At 39.8% G+C, this 22687-nt stretch overlaps 1 protein-coding gene across 1 annotated transcript in view; it reads right to left on the reverse strand.

Annotated features, from left to right (window-relative positions):
- The window catches only part of KCND2 (potassium voltage-gated channel subfamily D member 2), a 265273-nt gene that overhangs the window by 11981 nt on the left and 230605 nt on the right, over positions 1–22687 (reverse strand). Inside the window, exon 3 of the mRNA XM_059473113.1 lies at positions 7642–7804. Coding sequence (XP_059329096.1) covers positions 7642–7804 — 163 coding nt within the window. The remainder of the gene's footprint in view (positions 1–7641; positions 7805–22687) is intronic.

Consider the following 22687-nt stretch of genomic DNA (forward strand, 5'->3'; position numbering starts at 1 on the left):
ACTTGAAAATCCAACTTTGATATAGCAGTAGGGATTTTCATATCTGATGTTTAATTTGTGGACATTTTCAGAAAATAGAGTATTTTCCCCTCTTCCCCAAATTTCTGTGACATTAAATGTCAGTATGTGCTTAGAGAGGGATGCAGCCCAGTCACTGCAGCCACCAGATCTTTCTGGCACGATGATTAATAATTAACTGACTTAGAGGAATGGCTCAATACCACATTTCTTTGCACTCACAGCCTCAAACTCACAGATCTTCTCAAAAGAAAGCCAAGGAATTTATGACAGCTAACAGCTAACGTGGCTGAAATCTGGCTTCTGCTATGTCATGCATTTGTTATCATGTAGTTGTTCTTAAAGTAAAGAAAGTAATGCTCTGCATGTGGGCATCCTTGAGCCAAAAAGCTCACATGAGATGCTATTGATTGATTTTGTGATATATTACCCATTTTAAGATAACATATTTGTTTATTGACTCTCTTGGTGACCATAGCTTTTCCAGCAATGCAGTTAATACATCTTATTTTAGTGGTAAGGAGAAAATATCCCTGATGACCTGGCCTGGGGTTCCCAGGAGCAACCAGTGTGGGGAACTGTTACAGCTCCCACCCTCCTGGCTCACTTGGGCTCTTGGGTGCAGCATCCAGGGCTACCAGCACTGCAGAGGGCTCAGTCCACAGAAAATAGGTGGTTTTCTAAATGGTGCTCCTGTGATGCAACCCCAGCCTGCTGGGTTGAAGGGTGGGGGAAGGAGTTTTACCTGCACCACAGAATCGTCATGGGCTGGGACAAGTGCACTTGGTTATGTTCATAAATATATAAAAGTTTAGTCTTAGGAGCTCAAGATGCTTTAGAGGAGTCTCATAAATAAGTGTTTTCAGTCACAAATATTTTAGCTGTGGTACTTTTTAGTCTGCTCTTTATACATGGAGATTCATTAGATTTAATGAACAGATATTTAACATACATTAGTTCTGCTTTTCCTTTTAGCATGCATATTCATTTTCTCTTTAGTGCTTGAAGTAATAATTATGGCACAGCATCGTTTAATAAAGAAATATGAAAAACATAACAGTCCATCAGACTATCTTAATATATCAGTGCCATGACACATATAATATGAAGGTTGTACTTTCTATGTGAAGATTTAAAATTGCTTTGCAAGTATGAATTTATTGCATCTTAGAAAGCTTTTGTGAGCTAGAAAGTAATAGCATACATCTTTCCAGCTGAGACTCATTCAGATGGCCTGAATTTATATCATTTACCAAAGAGAAGACAGTAAATCTGAGAGGAAGAGAGGAAGCAGATATTGTGGCCTCCATGTTTATACTTCAGCTTAGAGAAAATACTGCAGAAACTGGAGGTGTTTACAAATCTGTTACAGTGATAAGATTTCTTTTCAGTGCTTCTGCCTGATTTATATATGAGCCTGGAGCATGAGCAGTATAGTGACTTCTCACATTTCCTATCAAGGCATCATTAAAAGTTCATGTCACCCACAGGATTTTAAGGGCTGTGTGCTGGGGATAGAACTCCCATGAAAGGCATCAAAATGATGTGATGACATCAGGAAAACTGTGGTTACAGAAGTGCTGCATGGTCCTTTAGTCTGCATTTTCTGTCATGTATAACAGAATGGGAGTGACAACTGCCTCTTTCAACCACTTCAAAGCCCTTCCTAATCCTCCTCTTTCACAAAATATCTAGAAAAAAAAAAAAAAAGAAAGTACTTAGTTCTCCTAAAGTAGATGATATCTTTGCTATGAAGGTTTTGGGAGTATGAAACTTTGGTAACTTTTACATGATCTAGGACTAAAAGAATGTAGATGAAATATAGTTCTTTTGCATATTTTAGTGAAATTCAACCCAAATAATCTCATCTTCATTCTTCCTAAGAAGTTGATGACCAGTTGTAATTTTTCCCATATCCCTTGTATTTGCACTGAACTTCTCTTTTAAATGAATGTCTTTCTGGTTTCTAGCTTCGAATTTTACAGCATAGAATTGGATCTTTGTATAGGGCTGCATTCATAGAAACCTCGCAAAGGGAATTCACTGTTATTCAACAACAGTTAGCTCTGTCAGTTTTAGAAATATAAACATTCATTTTCACAAGGTTTTAAGTAGAGCTAAATGTAGCGCTGTGGGGAATTTGCAGCATCCAGCTTTTGACACTCAGATGCCCTCAGCTGTCCAGTTATTTTAAGAGAATGATTTCATTAGAAAGATTTTAGGACAGGACTTATGGTGATACTGGGAATAATTTCTGGCAAAATTCTCTTCAATTTGCTATGCCAGAAGCCAGGGTAGCCCAGGTAATTTAGTACTTAACTCCTGTTGGCTCTTGCTACTCTCCAGGTTACATAATTGTTTTACTATGAAAACTCAAAAGTTATTAATTGCTTACCCTTTAGTTATTATTGTTTAAAAATTTGGACATTTAAAATATTAAAATTCCTTCACAGTCATTCTGTGCACAGCCTTTGGTCAGGACAGAGCTGGCTTTCTTCACAGGAGCTGTGTTTCGGATTTGTGCTGAAAACAGTCTTTACAATTCAGGGATGTTTAAGTTACTGCTGCACAGTGCTTGCACAGGGCCAAGGCCTTTTCTGCTCCTCCAAGTGTCACTTTTGCCTTTCTCATTTTCACCCCATCCTTCTGGGCAGGAGAGAGAGAGTGAGCAGCAGGGGCTTTGTCTGCCTGCCTGTGCTCAACCACAACACTGGCTCCTGGAACAACGGTGAATGTTGCCCAAAAAATCACTTACATTTTTGTTTATATAATTTATTTTTGTTTGGTGTTTTATAAATCCACCCTGTGTGTTTGTTTTTAAGTGAAAAATCATGCCTACATTTCGTGCTCTGATTGTCTTATTTTCAGTAATTGCAAATGATTGATTTCATATTAGCTGACAATGATTTGCATGACATCAGTATGTAACAGAGAAGAAAATGCTGTTTACTTTGAACATTAATGGACATGGAATTAAATAAGGTTCATACATTTCTTGAGTGGTGCCTTTCTTTCACAATCTATTTAAATTAATGTTCAGTAAACACGAGTTCTACATGCTTTTTTTTTGGCTAAAGTCAAAAATCCTGGATAAGTTACTGTTAGTTATATTTCTGCAATACTCCTGATATTAATAACTTGTCTCATATAAAGAAGTCAAAATGGCTAGCAGGGTTTCCTACTGCAAACACAGTTCTAAGCTTCCAGATGCTGTTAAGCAGTTGTTGCAGTTTATCCTAGAGCTATTTATAATTAGCTGGTAACTGATTATTCATAACTGACAGATAAATGCATCATGTACAATTAATAAATAACAAAGCCAAGCCAATCTTCAGGATATATTTTGCTTTTTGAAGGTAGAAGACGATACTTGCATGAAATATTCAGGTTGAATTTTATGTCTAAAGTAAAATTTTGGAGCTGATGATGGTTGTTTGGCTGTTCTGTTGAGGCATCATGCAAAGTCACTCTAGCACTCTAGAAAGTGCTTGGGCAACTAATATTAAGGCTCTTTTGTTCCTCAGGTAATGAACAGCCCTGAGCAGATGTACTTGCACTCAGGCACTTGTTGGCCAAGAGGACACAAGGCTCTTGCCTCCCAGAGGCAGGTATGGAACAGGCAAATAGCAAGGCATGCTTCATTCAGGGTATGAAGGACTTTATAATCATAATTGCTGCTGCTGGGAGTGGACCCTTGGGTCCAAGCTGCCATGGAGTGGCCAGACAGCTTTCAAGAGGGAAACTGTGCCTCCTCCTGTCTCTTCTCTGGGCTGGTAGTCATCCCAGTGAACATCCTGCCAAACCTTAGCCCTTGCTACCTATCACATACAGAACAGAAAATCATATCCAACCCTTCCCTTCCCTTCCCTTCCCTTCCCTTCCCTTCCCTTCCCTTCCCTTCCCTTCCCTTCCCTTCCCTTCCCTTCCCTTCCCTTCCCTTCCCTTCCCTTCCCTTCCCTTCCCTTCCCTTCCCTTCCCTTCCCTTCCCTTCCCTTCCCTTCCCTTCCCTTCCCTTCCCTTCCCTTCCCTTCCCTTCCCTTCCCTTCCCTTCCCTTCCCTTCCCTGCCTTTATACAAGACAACTGTCATTAACTTTGCCCAAAGTTAATGGGCAACCAAAATAACAACCTCTTGAAGTTGTCTCTAGCTGAGAAAATCTCCACAAATAGCATTTTTCAAAACTGTCTCAGTACTGATAAAACTGCTTGAGAAGAAGACACAGTAAGACTCCAGGGCATAATTAGTTATGCCCTGAATTTCAATGTCTAGTTTGGATTATTTATTCCTCCATTTCTTGTCAGGATAGGCCAGATCCTTGGACCTTACTATCTGATAGAAAACAGTGTTTTGATAAGCACAGATGATTTTTCCTTCCTTTCCCCCATCCCCTTTTCTGCTTTTGTTTATATTGATTGCAAGGGGTTTCCTGTACTGCAGCAGAAAGCTGGCTTATCCTGCCAACATTTTCTGTATTACAGACTGGGATTTCATGGCAATTATAACAATGTATTTTTATGATTGGAAGCAGGAGCTTCCTTTAAAATCCATTCAAAATGCAATGGTATATAAATAAATTTCTCTCTCCCATCTTCTCCCAAGCATTAATGTGCAGTGTCTTTTTGCCAAAAAACAAACAAGTGGAATTGTCTAATCTTGAATAACTGTGAAGAGCTCAGTAAGTGCATAAAATGATGGTTGCATGGCTCTTAACAATCCTAATGTAAGCGACAATATTTTTCTGCTGTAAATTGTTAGTGCTTCTGGAACTAGATTTCAACTCTTCAGCAAAGAACTTTCTCTTAAATTTCCTTCCAGCCTAAGTGTTTTGCTGTTTCTGAAGTCTATCTTGATTAAACTTGTGTGTGAGGTGTTGATAAAGTTGCTCAATTCAAGGTACAACTGTCCCAGACCAATGGAAGCTGTTGTAGCAGGAGGTACCACTGCCTGCAGGGGTTTGTGCTGCTCTCCATGAAACAGCACCTTCCTTTAAGCTTATGCTCTTCAGCCTCAGAGAACAGAAACCAGTTCAGTGCCTAGGGAAACATTTATTTTAGAAAATGGTGTAAAGCCTCTATTGTATTGAATGAAGAAGGAATTTCAAACTTCAATAATGTGACCTTTTTGCCTGAATATTCTTTTACAATGTAGTAGAAACCCCCTGTGAAATGCAAGGCTGTATTTCATGGCTAAATTTGGACTATACAGTACTCATGAAGTGCTTTTTTGTTGATTTTTCTTTTTTAGTCCATCAGAGCAATATTCAGTTCAACATCTCAGTCATTTTAGATTGAAAGAGATTGCCTTTGCAATAGGAGATATCAATGAAACACACACCCAGTGCTAAGTCAATCAGACCTCAAAGCCATTTTCTCCAAAGCAAGAAGGGCATAAACACAGTCAGAGGAGATCTCTCATCCTTGCTGTTGGCATTGTTCTGGGGAGTAGAGGAAAAAACGCTTGGCAGGATTGCCATTCATCACTTTGTGTTCCTGTTTGAAACATACAATGAGCTCACTGTTTTGCAAGGAGAAAAAGTCAGCTATTAACTCAAGCAGTTCCTATTCAGGAGGAGATTATGGGGAATAGCAGCCAGTCTAGCAATTTAACGTTTGTGAGATATTTTTTAGTGTCCATTTCTTTTTCATTGACAAATTGTGCTGGTTTTGGCTGGGGTAGAGTTAATTTTCTTCACAGTGGCTGGTGTGGGGCTGTGTTTTCACGCTTCCAGTTCTCACCCTGATCCTGCTGGTGGGGGAGTGAGTGAGCAGCTGCATGGGGCTTGGATGCTGGCTGGGTTAAACCATGACACAAATGTAAAGCAGGCTTAGAAAACTCTGTTTTGTGGCATGCAGTAGGACACAGTTTCAATCTGAAATGGTTGTGTTTGCAGCTATTATGAAAGCTCAGAACAGGCACAGTGATTGCTGGGGTTGAGCAGACCTGTTACCCATGGCTGCCACAGTGCTCAGGGGCACAGGCAGGAGGAGCACTGTGCCCTGGCTGAGGTACAGCTCTCTGCTGCCATTCCACAAAAAGGAGTACAAAAGCTCTTAACAAAAACAAGTTAGTGTAAAAGTGACATGAAGTCAGCTGTGAAAGAGGGGAACACACAGCTGGAATTAGGCTGTGGGACAAAACAGCATGCAGAAGAGTGGGTGGAATTAGTAGATAGATAAAGTATGGGATTTAGAGCCCTGAAGTAGCCTACTTTAGATCAGGTTTCTAGAGAGGTGTGACATTCTTGTGACACACCTGGTTTCTTTTTATAGCATCTTCCTCATCTGGCAGCATTTCTCCAAGATGTGGCCATTGGGTGGTGCTGTATCTTCCACCTGGGCCTATGAGTTTCCTGGTCATGTACCTCTGATTTTAACATAATCTGAGAATAGTATCACTGCATACATTTATTTCACTGGTTTTGGGTGTGGGGTTGTTTGTTTGTTTTAATGAAGAAATCAGTCAAAAAGGTGGCCAGAGGAAAACACACGAACATTCTGTATCTGACTGTGGCGCTGCTGTTGATACGAAGAAGATGCAGCCTGCAACTGCCTGTGTTCCCTGCTCTGTATGTGCAGTCCCCAGCCTGCACACTTCCCCCAGCAATGATCCTGCTCTCCTGAGATCACTGGAGACTCAGGGCCTCTGAAGAGAGGCCACAGGTCCACAAAAAGCACAAGTGGTGACACCTCAGCCTTGGCAATCACGCAACCTGTGTGGCATCCGAAGCCTTTGCACTGCCATCCAAGGAGGAGAGGAGGTAAAGGCATCTCAGCACCCAGAGCACGGCTCCAGGTCAAATGGGGGCTCTCTGAGCTGCCCGCCATTCAGGATTCAGAGGAGTGGATTAGAACAAGTGCATTGGCAGTGATGCGGAGATGTAAGTGACTGTCCAGGCTTGCCTGCATCACTCCTGATAAATACTTCTCTTCCCAACCCCTGACCTTGTCCATATGTCTCAAGAAGGGAAGCAGTGTTTTTGTAGATCTAGTGGTTATTTTAGTGAGAGACTCAGCAAATCAAGGAAGCTGGAAAAACAGACTTTTACTTTGTTTTTCTTTTTATCTGATTGAGCTGTTTATCTGAAGCCTTTTAAGAAAAATAGAGCTGAGGAGACAAGTTCCCCAACAATCAGATTCCCCCAGAGACTGAATCTGGGACTTTAACTAAACCTGGATTAGTGAAGCAATCTGTTAGCAGAGATGTTAGGAATCATTATGAAGTTTGAGGGTTTTCCTTGTTTGTTTGATGGGTTGTTTGGTTTTTTTGGTCTTTTATTTTTCCTCAAAGACTGTGGTAGAAAGAAAGCCTGCCTGAAAAAGCACAGAAGAATCTTCAGTGGGTGAGACTATTGTCTAAAAATCCTAGATCTAGTCTAATAAGTGGGATTAATTACCAAAACAATAGGTCTGTACATTTTGACAGAAAAGATAAATGAACCTGTTTTGGTTTGAGTTGGGTTTTTTTTCTCACTAAAAATAAGATCTGCATCTAGGACATGGTTTGGCATGTAGCACATACATACAGTGGTCCTCTTGCCAAGAAATACTATCATGACATACAGCATGTAGAAAATCATATTTTATCTATTGTTCAATAACAAAAGGAGGGAAAATGAGAAGCTCACCTTTTGTGCCCTGCGCTTGTCTGCTCGTTGATTCTGGTGGTATATACGGCTGAAGTTGGAGACAATTACAGGAACTGGCAGAGCAATGACCAAGACCCCACTCAGGGAGCATATTGAACCAAAAATCTTGCCAGCTATTGTCTTTGGCACCATGTCACCATACCTGGGTTAAAGAAAACAAAAGGCTTAGTAAAAACAAAATCTCTTCTAATTATTTTATTTCACAATGAATTAATTGCACAATATATTTTAATTCTCTTGCAAATAATAGTTGCTGCATATAGATAATGCTTTTACACATATTCTTACATTTACAGCATGCCCATTGTTGTGCACAAATAATTTTATTTTGAAACAAATTTGGGGTCTCCTGTCTGTCAAAGTGGGGGCAGGTAAAACACATGCTTTACCTGCTGTACTCTTCCCAGGGTGCCTCTACTGCAATGGAAAGAGAATGACCTTGCTAAGGAAAAAAATCAGTGTTGAAGTTCAGTCCTTATGCTGTTTACTTGAAAGAACTCATCAATTTCATTGGCGAGATCTAAGAGAGACCACTTGGTAAATTAGATACTAAACTGAATAATCTATTGTCTCATGATGATATAGTACTTTCATTTAACAGGGTGACACATTTTTGCAACAGGTTTCCCAGGAGATCATGGACTTTCCATCACTGTATTTTTTTAATTTGGCCAGACAGAAGCATGGCTGACCAAACTTCTTGTTGACATGAGAAGCTGGAGTAACTGAGTTCCAGACATCCCTTCTATGGTCTAGGTGAAAGCAAACATGGAAAACTCAAGCCACAAGCAAGCAACCAACAAAATTGTAACTGCAGTCCTGGCAGTGCTCAGAATTACCAAAGCTACCACCTTTCTTTATGATACTGGATATTGTTTTGTCCAGCAAGTAAGAACAAAGTGTTACTGATGTATGTAAAGGCACTCCTGGGACAACTTAGTAAGAGATTTTACCTTTTTGCATTTTGGTGTATTCTATAGGGGGCATGTATGTAATTACATCCTACAGAGTTTAATAAAAAGATGAATTACTTTCAAGTACCATTCAGTTTTTAACTTTATTGGATTTTAAGTTATTATTAAACACTGATTTTAGCTTGTGAGTTTCGTATGCTTGGGAAAAGAGAGATAATATATTCCCTATTACAAAGAATTTATAAACTTTTAACACGAGAAAAGTTAAGAAATAAAACTGTGGTGGAACAGTGTTTAGAAAACACTGTCTGGAAAACAAAACCTGTCTGTGCATCAGGAACTGGAAAAATAATAGAGAAGAGGGGGAAGTCTTCAAATCAGTGTTCAAACTGTGCACCTAATCACAGGAATGGATAAAAGGGTGAGGATATGGAGTGATGGAGAAACTATATGAAATTAGAGCACACCTTCTAGCAATAAGATCTCAGCTCATGTCAAAAGGAGGTGAAGATGAATGGTTTGCATTTTGTAAGATATGAGTGAAGTGTTGAACATAGATATTCAATTGAGTTGTCATACAGGCAGATATAATATAGATGACCAAGTCTTAGACTATTGACACAGATTATGTTGTCAAATAAATATTTGGTGGTTTTACTAAGCATGTCCAAGTGTAAAATATTCACATGAACAATATAATTAATAATTCTGCCAATATCCTCCCCCCACTTACTCAGAATTAGAATGTTATTAGTTTCTCATTTTGTGACAGGGCAGGATTGTATGAAAAATATGTAATTTAATAGATTCTATCTCTTACATGAATAACTGGTCTTAATAAAGATATCTAAAAACTGGAAAATTACTAAAAAGAATGTCATGCTGTCCTTCACACCAACATTTGCACTCCACAACATAGGCATTTTTGGTGTTTATCTCTTCCTAAAGCCTGAGCTGACTATCAGCTGTATGCATGACCAGCTGTTCTTTTCTTTGGGCAAGGAAGTGGATAAATGACCTATCAAGGTCTCAGACAAATGGGATCCCTAACACCTCACTAACCCCATTTTTTTCCAGGCAGAACAATAGAAAAGCAGCGGGCATAGGGCCAGGGTGGTGAGCTTTGTGGAGAAGACCTCGGATAAAATCACTGGTAAACATTTCTGCTTTATACTATTAATTAGTTTTACTTAATTCTTACAGATACAAGTATTTTCATATATTGGATCAGACTGTGTAAACAGAAACCTGACGCAACCAGATTTTGAAATGCAAAATTTACACATGCCCAGTGCTAGATCTCTTAAATTAGATCTCTTAAATGAGATTTCTAAACCTATATTTAGATGCTTATCACTTGAAATGCCAAACTGCTGAACCTCCATAAGCCTCCATTGTCACTGATGGCAGCTGTGGACAGAAGACATTGCTGCCTCTAATTAATTTGGCTGGAAATTGCTCAGGGATATAGTTCATCCTGATGATAATGTGACACTATAGTTATATGAATCAAGAGCAGACTGAAGCTTTAGGAGTTGTGACAGGAACTACAAGCTCACCTATCTTTAGCATTTCAGTATTTATGTGTGAATCTAACCAGTGACATAAACAGATTCTTTTTCATAATAATATAGAATTACAGAGTGAAATAAAAAAAAATATTAGGATTGTTTGACACAAGAAGATATTTTGCAATGTTTTTCTTACCTTCTGGACAAAATGTCATGCAGGTGCATATACTGCTTATCTTAAAATAACTTGCTTTCAGTTACTTTTCTTTTTAGCTTGCATCAGTTGTAACACAGTGACATTTTCCAAAGGTAATGTTGCTTGTCTGTTATTTAGCGTCAGTAATACCTTTCGCATCATTAATAATCCTTACATAATTAGTTTTTCTCCTGTTACTAACCACTGTGCTGGAGTTGTTTAAATAAAATTATAGTCAGAAAAAATGACTTTAAAGAAATTAGTCTTCCTAATTCTCACAGGGTGAGAAACGTATTTGGTTACTTTTGTGACAAAACAGAGGTTTTGCTACATTTGCCCCGGTTAGCCTTGTTTTCCTTTGGGACAGTGACACAGATTTTAGTCTAGGGTAGTCATGATCAGAATTGCTAATGAAGTTCCTCCTCTTGAATTAAACATTACCTTCAGTTATACCTCATATATCACTGAACACCACCAATGGAAATGGATGACATAAAATGAAGGGAAAATTCCTTCTATAGCTCCAACTGCAATTGTTTTATTCTTTAGAAATTCTAAATGAAAAAAAGAGTGTAACTCCATTTTCAGATGGCAGGGAAGCTTAGAGGTGCTAGCATTTCCAAGTGGCAAATTTATACTTGATCTCTGAAACAAATTCTAAATTCTGCAGAAAATTTGATTTCTTCAGCCATGGAGACACAACAAATGTAGAATCTTATTAAGCAATTTTACAGACTCCCTTTTCAAAAGGGAACTATTTTAAGGTTTTATCTAGTGCTACTTTGCTTGCCTCACTTTTCTTCAGGCTAGAACTGCAGACATATTCTCATTTATTTGCTTTTTTCCCCTAGTTGCAGTATTTTCATAGCTTTGTATATTGTCTGTTCTGCATATGTCTACTGTTGTAGCCAAAGCTCAAGCCAGTCTTTGGGCGTTCGTGATTTGTACTGACAATCTAATTTTGTAATGTCAGAAGTGTCATCCCAATATTTTATGTTCTGGATGAATGAAGAAAAAGAGGCTTCATACTGATCCCTGATATCAATCAGGTTAATTCTACTTCTGTTGCCAAAAAAAAAAGAAAAGAAAAGAAAAAAGGCTTTGACAAACCAGGTGTGTCAATCAAGTTTTATCAAATCACAAGTCAGAAACAACATGATCAAACTAATGCTTGGGTTTCACTGGATGCAGTCCAGACAGGCCAGACAGGCTATTGCTTGCAGCCCATGACTTTCATTAGATTCAGGAATAAGATGAATAGGTGATGATGCCACAAATGGAGCCTGCAGAATTTAGAATTTGCTTTAGAGATCCTCTTCACTAAGTGACACTGTACAGGGATGGATGGATGGATGGATGGATGGATGGATAGATGGATGGATGGATGGATGGATGGATGGATGGATGGATGGATGGATGGATGGATAGATGGATAGATGGATGGATGGATGGATGAAAGGATGAAAGGATGGATGGATGGATGGATGGATGGATGGATGGATGGATGGATGGATGCACGGATGGATTGGATGGATGGATGGATGGATGGATGAATGGATTAGATGAATGGGTTTAGAGGCATGTATGTTTGTCTGGGTTGTTTGTATTCATCAGGTGACAGACCACTTTTGCATATTTGACTCCTTTGACTCTTCCATATTGCAAGACTGACAGCAAGCCAGGGGATTCCTTCATTTTGCAAATGCTGTATCTCCAGAGTGCTGATGTGAGTAACATGGGTGTGATGTAGCACTTTGCATGACAGCCTGGGGGGAACGGAAAGCAGCTTGAGTCGTACACAGAGGATGGAGCTCTTGCAGGAGCTTGGGAAACACAAATGTATTTGGGGTTACTACTGCCCAGCCAGTAATCTCAGCATTGCCATGTCAGATGTCACCCATGGAGATCCACCTGCCAACACACTACTGCTTTTCTAACTGATGAGTGGAACATATCTGGTGTTGCATACCCATAATTCAAGAAATCTCAGACAACACAGACTATTTGTGGCATCATCATCAATTCATCTTTATCCTGGACTAATGAATCCCAGTTTTTGATGGCTGTAATATGAAATATTTCATAAGTCAAAGGTCCAAATTATAACTGGAATGAATCATACTTTTTGGCCATTTTTTCCTTGATGTGAGAGAGAATGTATTTTCTTTAATAATCTTAAGAAATGAGAGGGACAATGCTGCTTATTTAACTCCTGTTTGTTTGTTTGAACACAGGAGTAAATTTTTTCCAAGCAAAAGCAAGTGTATTGTGGATGTCAAAATAAATAATTACAGAAATTGTAATTTAGCATATTTTTGTGTGTCACATCAGAAATTAATATTTAAAATAGCTCACGTTGGGTTAAAACACCCTCAAGAAACCTATGCACCAAATCTGTAAAAGTGGAGAACATATATAGGAAGAAAATCCAGCATTTGCGTTTTTGCAAAGCCCAAATACTCAAGGCTGAACCGGACAGAGACAGTGAAGGTTAAAAAATCCTCAGTACGAGAGGGCTTTCTGTCACTAGAGGGCGTAAATGCCATTAAAACCAAATGCAAATGCAGAAACAATTGAAAATGCGTGTTACAGATGCATATGCCCTCTTCCACCTCTTTCGAATTAATTTACATTCTTTAAAGAATTATTACATTGATTGAGATATGTTGTCTGCTCCCATATTATTTGCTGAAAAGGTAGGCTAGTGACAGTTTTTTTGTTTTCAAACATGTAAAACATGTCAGAAAATAATAGAGTTGTAAAATAGATGCAAAGACATTAACTTGGTAATACTTATTTTAAAAGAAAGGGAATTTACGACCAAAGAACAATGGAAATAGTACAAGATCCATGGCAACTAAACAATTTTTGTAAAAGCCAGAACAGCTCCTATTTTTCCATGTGTGGGGACAAATCACATTTCCCAGTAGATGTGGTGGGTCACCCAGGCAGAGATCTGGATTGTGCAGGGGAGTGATTGAGGAGCAGTGCTCTGCCTTTGAGGCAGGGCCATCCTCCCTCCTCAGCTGCTCGCCTGCTCTGCCCTGGCTCCGTGCTTCACCCGCCGGGGTGGCATGAGGAGGATGCATCTGCTCTCTTGTCTCCTGCCTCAGCTAATGGCTCTTTCCTCTCCTCCAGGAAAAGCCCCAGAGGCTGCTGTGGTGAGACTCTCAGAGATGATTATACAGCTGCTCATTGGCCCATGAGTTTAGGCTGCCAGCCACCCACTTGGGCACACATTCACATCCCAGTATGGGAGAGCAGGCAGGAAAAGCAATTCCCATCCTCTCTGACACTACCAAACAATAATCATGGTGAATCTGACTTACTGTGCTGGTTTTGGCAAGGTCTGAAAATAGCCTAATGATTTTGGAAAAGCATTTTCTAATAATACAAAATGTTGCTGGTTGTGTGAGGTGCAGAACAACATTACACAGATTACTTCAAATTTTATTCCAGCCTAGGAAGATTCTGCATGGAATTGCAAATAATTTTCCTGGATGCTTTTACTGCTGTGCAGGGGCCTCTGCTGCAATATCTCTCTCTTCTGCCTAGTCATGATGGACATAGTTCCCTCTGGGTCCACAAATGTTCCTTCAAGTGCTGCCCAGTATGATCATTCATGAATGATGAAAACCACATCTGCTTCTCTGAAGTGGAAGTGCTCCCTGGGTTTTCCAGCCTGCAGTGCAAGAGAATTAAAATATCGCCCCTGCACCTGGCTGGGTTAGCAGCTCCTGAAATACAGAATTTCTAATAAAAGTCAGGGGATTTGAGGGGGAGAGGGTTGTGGTTTTTTTGTTTTGTTTTGTTTTGTTTGTATGTGCACCAGGGTTTTCACTTAAATGGATTTGCACAGATGGACTTCAGTACTTAGAGGTCAAAACACAGAAGTTTTTGCATGGAAAAGTAATAAGGCTTGCCCAAGGAAACACTCCCAGTTTCTTGCAATCCAGACCAAGTTTCAGATAACCAAAATCCTTCTGTTTTCCTTTAACATAAATATTAAATTCAAAGAGGTAAAAGATATTTTTGCTGTCATCTCTCCCTCACTGAATAGGAAAACTTAATATCCTACCTGTCCTGAGCAAACCATCACAGAAATATGATGTCTGATCCATCCTGCATGGGGGATTTTTAAGCTATTAGAAGTACAGCTCAGCTGACTCACTCACTACTGAGATGGCATTTCTGTTTGTTTTTCCCCCCCAGACTTCAGAAGCAAAAATAAGCATGTTTGTTTTTAGGAAAAAGAGAATGTTTATGAATGGATCCAACACTTCATAAGGATAAGAAAAGCAACATAGCACTAAAACTGTTCTTGATGTAAAATTTGCAAGCTGCCTTTCAAGTGTTTCCTGAATCATGCTGGCTCTCACAATACACTGACCATCACCCACCAGCACAGGTGAAAATCTGCCTTCTGTAGAGTTTGCAGGCAAAGGGAGCTTTGCACAGCCCCTCACACAGGACCAGGATTCTGTGGCAAGTGCAGGTGCTCTCAGCCTGTGTGGCCCTGCCTCCTGCCTGAAGGTGACACTGACACTGTGATGTCACTGCAGAAGGTCTCTGCAGAGGAAGCTTGTGCTTCCAGACCCCATATTTGTTTGAAGTGATGTAGACATGGTGTACCATTATTGAGTAATTCAGAACTGAGTCTTCCAGCAGTGGTTTTTTGTGATGGAGATGCTCTCCTGGGAGATCTGGCATGTCATTCACTGGGATTTTTTGCCTAGTTCAGTGGATGGAGGACTGTATGTCAGCAATAAAATTAATCAGCTAGACTGCCACACACTCAGCAAAGGATGAGTGACTCGTTAAGCCCTGCCTGTGTGCTCTCATGTGCATGTGAATAAACCAACCTCCATCAGCTCCCTTCAGAACCGGTAGATAAGTTCTGGGACTAAGCATGTGCGTTACAAGGGAGCAAGTATCAGTGAAACGCTTTGAGATCACTTAAAAAAACACCATCCGTAAAAATATAGAAGGTAACCATTCTAAGAGTACAAAAAGAAGTTCTATGCATAAAGCCATACTACAGACATGTCAAATTACATTTTGCAATTGCTAAATGGGGTCCTTGTCTAAAGAGAATGCTGTAGATTGTTATAAAGCTGTTCCCTGGAGCCTTCAAGCTGCTTGGTAACTAAATGCTGGTGAGTTGACACTAATTAGCCATTTATTTCAACATTACATCCAACAACAGATAATATAAATTGCTACTGGTAATAATTTTAAGTGGAATTTCTAAATAAGCATTTCCACTGTGTTGCCTTAAGGATTCAGCCTGTACAGTTACAATGTGGGAGCTAATTCTGTTTTTAAAACACTACTCTATGTGAATGTGGAATGAGCCAGGTTTCAAAGAATGAGTCAGACATAAGTAAAAATGACTTAATTTCTTAAAATTATCTTTACTCTTAAGAATACAAAACCTGATTAATTAATTTATTACTTTGTTGTATTACTTTAGAATTCTAAGTCTTTAAGATACCATGGTGATGAGTGGAGAACAAATGCTTGGCTAGATATTATTTCATAAGATGGTACAAAGGAAGAATATGCTTTTCTGGTGCCACTCAGATAGGTATTTTCTGGGGCCTGATGCAGACATAAATTTTTTTCATTCTATCATATGTGAAGTCCAAAGTAACTAAGAGGGGGAAAAAAAGACAATTTGATCTTTTCTTCTGTAATTGTGGCTTCCTTCACATAGAGAAAATGTTCCAGGGTCTTTGCTCTCAAAAATCAATGACTTGTATTACTTAGTTAGGACCTAATTTTCTAACAGTTCTTTTGTCAGAACATAAACCCACACACAAACACATATATAGGATGAACTGAGCAGCTCTTTCATAGCTTATAAATGAACAAAAAAATGCCAATAACAGTTTAGAATGAAACTTCACCTAGCCTAATATGCAGTCTCCAAAATTAAACCTGAAGCAAACAAACACATAGGGAAAAAGAATTGGCTAAATATAAATGATAATATCATTGAATGATCTTCCATCCTTCAACCACTTACAAATAACTGAATACCAATTATAATTTTTAAATTGTTTTTAGTGATTCTCAGAGGGTTGCACTTCCCTGGGCTTTATTTTGACCCTTTAAATCTGTGCACATTCCTGGCATTCATAACACTGGCAGTTCCTTGGTGAGTGTCCTTTTGACTCTTCTGGCTGCAGTTCCTTGTTCCATGTGAGGCCCCCATACAGGTTCTTTTATTCAAAAAAGCACCTGGTGATATTCTCCAGCCACCCTCCTCCTGCCTCTTGTGCTTTCACACCTGCTCACCTTATGTCTTTCCTAGGCTGGCAAGCCCTACTGTGTTCATACAGAATCTGCTCCCTTCATTTGATCATCATGCTTTTTGTCCTTTTTTGGATCTCCTCTATTTTTTAACACTGTTTGCAGGAAAACAAGGCCAGAACTGCACACAGTTTTCTAAAAAGAGGTATGGACCAGTTCAGGATAGCTTATATTTCTGGTCTCAGCTTGGCTTGACAGTGAGCCATTATTATTCACAATGTTAATGCGTGATTTCCCACCCTCGTTATTTCTGTGTCCAAATCTTTATTGGTGGGAGCTGATAAAATTTGCCTTGCTTCCCAGATATCTACCACTGAGAGAGGAAGAGGAGCTTCTGGCACAGCATGGGTGTTTTGATGACTGTCATCACGTAATTTGTACAAAATAATCATTGTAATGGCATAGCTCAGCCAGCATCTGTGATAACCAGACAAAGAAAATTCACCCCTAGATTTGTACCAACATTTAGGCTAAAAGGAATGTGTCTTTATTTGTTCTATGGATATGAATCTTTACTTTTGTGTTTCTTTGGGTGTTTTTTTCTTCTCTATTTGTTCTTTCAGAAAATCCTTTTTGGGGAAAACTGGATTAAAAAGCAATATAATGTTAAAAGAAAGTGTTTTATATCTCATGGACAAATGAAAAAATATGAACCAGGATGAATGCACACCAATCCCAAAGACTTATAGTTTTAAATAAATTTATACAAATAAACTAGAGTATAAAGAATTTCCAACAATTCCTGCCTGAGACATTAACTGGAAGCAACATGAACATCTGGCTATAAAAAACCTCTCTTTCAAAAGTAGCACCATCTCCAGCCATTCTTCACCTCAAAGATTAGAGGTAAAAGATGGAAAATGCCATCCAATGAGGCTCTGGTCGTGGTGCCCAGAAATGACTGAATAAAGACCCTGCAGCACTGGTGGCAAACAGGAGCAGTGTGAGATGCACTGACCACACCAAGGGCTGCTGCAAGGAGAGCCCAGTTCAGGCTCCTCTGATCCCCAGCAGGACAGGCTGGAGTTTGACACATTCCTCCTGGGAAACAGTTCCAAGGCAACTGATAATTACCACCCATCTAATCTCCCTCAGCTGGCCTTGGCTCAAGGGCACTCTCTGTTCCCCCAGACACCTCATGAGCACATGGAAGATGACAACCCAACACAATTCTGAGTCCTTCTAGGAACATGCTATTTGGTAAAATTTAGGATTGAGCTGTGAAGCACAGATTTTGGTGCAGATTTAAACACACTTTCTGAAGCCCAGGGGTCTGTTTTGATGTGCCGCCTTGTTCCAGCAGAGAGAGAGTTTTCCTATTAGTTGTGTGATTAGGTATATTCTGGGCCCAGTGCTCATCCCAGATATATTGCTGAAAATTTTATGTTATTCATTTCTCCTACATTTTTCCTTTTTGTTTCAATACTTGTGCTAAATAGCAGCAAATTCAAAACAAAGCACTGATCTGCCAATCCAATCCTAAATTTCTCTGGAGTATATATTAGCCATCAGGTAAAACTGCTCCAAGTATAAATCACATTAACACTAAAAAGCACCGTGAAAGTTTGCAAGGACAGCCATGACTCTTTGTGACAGCTACTGGGCACAGCACTGAGATCTGTGAGCTGATTGCACTTGGGAATCAAATCCAGATGCTCCCACGTTCAGGTAAAACTCTGACTGAAAAGAGGTTTTAGCCACTGTTGGCCTTCATGCTGCTCTGCACTCTAATGGGCAGATCAAGATCTAGGTAGGGATGATTCCCAGAAAATTTGCAATTCCTTTTGCTTTTTTCCCCATCCCACAGGGACATTTGCTGCCTCCTTGGGGCCCAGGTAAGGGATATTACTGGGAAACTTCTTGATCTGTTACAACCCTCTGACTATTACTCTCTTTTCTTTGTCAGGTCTGTAGTGATGAGATTGAAGAAATTAGCCCTGGAGCAATCAAAGTGGACTTCAGGGCACTGGGGCATATGGTGAAAGGAGTGTGTGTGCAAGGAGTGTGGTTCAACAAGGCCAAGTGCAAGGCCCTAAACTTCAGTCACAATAACCCCATGCAGAGCCAAGGGCTGGGAACAGAGGGGCTGGAAAGTCACCCAAAGGAAAGGACTTGCCCTTGGTGGTCACAACTGGCTGAAAATGAGTGTGCCCAGGCTGGTGAGAAAGGCAGTGGCATCCTGGCTTGGATCAGAGACAGTGTGGCCAGGAGGGAAAGGAGGGTCTGTCCATACTCTGGTGTGGTGAGGCCACAGCTCAAGCGCATCCAGTTCTAAGACTCTCAGTTCAGGAATGACATTGAGGAGCTGGAGCAAGTCAGAGATGGAACAAAGAAGCTGCTGAAGGGGCTGGAGCACAAGTCCTGTGAGGAGGGGCTGAGGGAGCTGGGCTAGAGGGAGGAGGCTCAGAGGGGACTGCATTGCTCTCTATGAGTTGTACCTGAAAGGAAATTGCAGCCAGATGGGGTTGGCCTCTTCTGCCGTGCCTCCAGTGAAAGGATGAGAGGGAATGGCCCCACATCGCACCAGGTTCAGATAAGATATTAAAATAAACCACTGAAAAGAGTGGTTAGGCATTGGAATAAGTCGCTCAGAGAGGTGATAGAGTGACTATTTCTGGAAGTGTTCAAGTGTCTGGGTGTGGCATTTGGGGTAGGGTTCAGGGCTGGTTAGAGTGGTGCCACGTTGATGGTTAGACTAGATGGTCTCGAAAGTCTCTTCCAACCTTGGTGATTCTGTGATTCTGTAAAGTTCCCAGACTGCAATGCAGGTTTGCTTTTGCTTATTGGCACACCCTCCCACTGAAAAACATCCTGGTTCTTCTTCCAAATATTTAGTTCCATTAGACAACAGAAGTTTGGTATGTTAAAATACTGATAGAAGAGCTATTGAAAACATGGTTTTGAAATAATAAATAGAATTTTTGCCTTCTCTTTAAAAATAATCATCCTCTCAAATTTCTATTTATTACTTGTTTTGCTTCACATATTTTCACCTCCCTTGAAAATAGGCTTTTGTGTCACATTCAGCACCGGCCAATTAGGCCAAGCTAATTTTTTGCTTGCCAACACAACCACCAGTGGATCTGTATTATTTTTATATTCCTTCAGGCAGAGCTGAAAAACATAAAATAGCTTTTGTCAGTGTGACACAGCTACTGGCCTAAGTCTCTAGGGATCTCTGCCAAATATTGAATACTTCACTTATTTTTTCTCTAATGCCTACTTGAAATCTGTTCAACCAAGTGTAAAAAGTACTCATATATTTTTATACACACATACACGCACACACACATGATAAATGATACATGATTATATATTATACACTATGCATTTAACACTACATATGCACACTTAGGTAAAAGTAAGAACTTTCCCTGTAAAGTAATAATAATTCCATTGTAAATCTTTTGTGCATTAAAAGATTTATCACATTCCAGTGTCTTAGTGTCCTTTTCTAGCTAGTAGTCAGGAGAGTATTTTTTCTGAGAATATCTACTGTTATTCTGCACCAGAAATTCAGCTCCTTTTTTTTTCATGGCATTTTTCATGCCCTCCTATTTAGAATACATATTTTTCAACATATCAGCTGCAATGGACCATTTACTAGTTTTTCTCTTGGTCTAGTAAACTTTTTTTGCTCTTGTTCATTTTTCAGAGATTTCTGAACTTGCTCAGCTAAGTCAAGGAGAGTCAAAAAACTCATGCACTTCTAGTCTAGCAAAACAAAAGCCTCTTCTGAGTTCACTCAAGGCTCTGCACAATTCAGCTTTCCATCAGTGCGAAATCACTCCAAACCTTGAAAGAAGGAGGTGATGCTGTAGCCTGGCAGAGTAATCAGCTTCAGCTGAGCATAGTTATATCCCCTTTCTTGCAAAGAAACCAAGAGCCTGTATGAGCTGCTCTGCCCAGGGACAGCTTAACCCTCACCCTCCCAGCCTCCTCAGGCTGTACAAGCTTGGTGCTGCGTGGTTTATGTAGGTTACATAGGGAAATTTGCAACTATTACAATTACAAATTGAATTATTGGATCAATTGTTTCAGATGTCTTCTCTTCATCAAATTGTGCAGCGTGGAGCTTGACTGCTTAAACCACACTGGCTCTGAGTCTTGACACAAATTTGAAAGAATATCTTTGGATATGGCAATGTAGCAGCATGTTACAAAGAGTAGAAATGGGTCTGCCTCTGCCAGTTTTGCTAGTGCATTTTGTAATGTGACCTCTTGTGTGCTAGTAATTGGACTCAAGCCACCAATGAATCTCTGAGCATTAGCACACTGCAATGACACAGTAATGACTTTCTGTCACTACTAACCCCATTCCTATTTGAATTCATGTCCCATGACTGAGAGGTTCTGTATTTCACTACCAATCCTCTCAGTCATTCAGGCATAAACCTTCATAATGCTGACCACTACAATTCTTTTCGCAAGGAGCAAATAAATAAATTTTCCACATAGGTTTTTTAATTTTTTTTTTCAATTTTAAATAAATGTTTCCCTCTGTCTTGTATACAACATTTAAAAATTTTGTTTTCAAAATTTACCTTTTTAGAGATTGCTGATAAACCTTGAACTTTCTCATGGATTGCTCAGAAATTAAACTTCTGGACCCCTAAATATAACTTCATTACATTTTTAAAATGCAACTCTGTAAAGTTTCAGTATTCATTAGAAAGTCTGAAGCTTTGTAGAAAATTTGTCAGATGCCAATGGTAAACAGAAGGATTTTGGGAGGTCACATGAGACTTCTTTTCCCAGAGTGATGCAAATGCATATTCCCTACATGTGTTGCCAAGAAATCATGCAATAGGGAATGCTAGAAAGGGATTTTCTCAATCTCTTCCTGTGCAGCCTGTATTTTATAAAATGCTTATAAACATTCAACAGTCTAAGCCTGGTTTAATTGGATAATCAAACCACAGCTACAAGAAGTCTTGTAATTTTTTTCCAATTAATTTTCATTTTTGAATTTCAACATGAAGAAAACACTACCTGTCAGGAGTGAGTAATGCCTTTAGAGGCTGGAGCTTCCATGAAGGGTCAAATCCCTCATGGATGAAAACTTTTTGATCCCAGCTATCCAACAGATGGTTTCACTGCACTGAACACCAAGGGTGCAACTCAGAAGGAGCACCTGCACCTCTCCCCCAGATTTTGGAAGGAAAGCCTTGTTCTATCCTCTCCCTTCCTCAGGTTTTGAAAGACCATCCTGTTTCGCTTAAGATCATGGCTCAGTATATTTCTCTACAGAGTGCAGCCCTCCTCGTAGCATGGATCTGGATTCTGTGAGGGACTAAGAATTCAGTCTCACAGCACTACTTTGCCTTTTTTTCCAATCAATTGGCTTACACTGACCTTCCCCAGAGGGCAAACTCCATTTTTAGGCATCTAATTCTCTTGTCATTATTTGGCACAGCCTGTGCGCAAACTGCTATGCCTAGTAATTAGATACTGCAGTGCTCAGGGTTGTGACACAAGACTTTCTGAATCATTAATATTATGCCTCCACTGTAATTCTTTGCCTTTCCAAAGGCTGTGTGTCATGCTCAGAGAAACGTTGTGGAGTGTCAGACATCAGCCTGAAAGCACTACAAAAGTTACTTTTTCACTAGAGATTCCTGTGCTGCAAATAGGGGTTCCTTCTGCTTATCCACCAGCTGCAGTGAGTTACCCAAATCAGCGATTCCTGGGCATTTTGAATTATGCACCAGCTTGCTTTGAACTACTGTGAACCTTTAGAATTACATGTTCAATTGAGAGCACTATAAAAGCAATATATTGCAGATCATTTATCTTGGCCCTGCAGGCTATATTTTTGGACCCCTAGATGTAAGCAACAACAAGAAAGTAAAGTTCTTACTGACCAGCGCTCTTGCCACAACTGAAAGATTGTTTCCTGAGCCACCGTCTCCAGCCTGACCTCAACATCCACAGCAGCATCAAAGAATAACCTACCAGTCTCTACCTGTCTCCAAGCATAACTATATTTGATGTATTTATCTTTCTGTATGTCAAAATTCATTGGGAACTCTAGCCAATATCTGGCAGTTCTCATGCTTAATTTTGCCTGTGCCGTTCACTGAAAATTT

Source organism: Ammospiza nelsoni, chromosome 5 (genome assembly GCF_027579445.1).
Source record: "Ammospiza nelsoni isolate bAmmNel1 chromosome 5, bAmmNel1.pri, whole genome shotgun sequence".
In the NCBI taxonomy this organism is placed as follows: Eukaryota; Metazoa; Chordata; class Aves; order Passeriformes; family Passerellidae; genus Ammospiza; species Ammospiza nelsoni.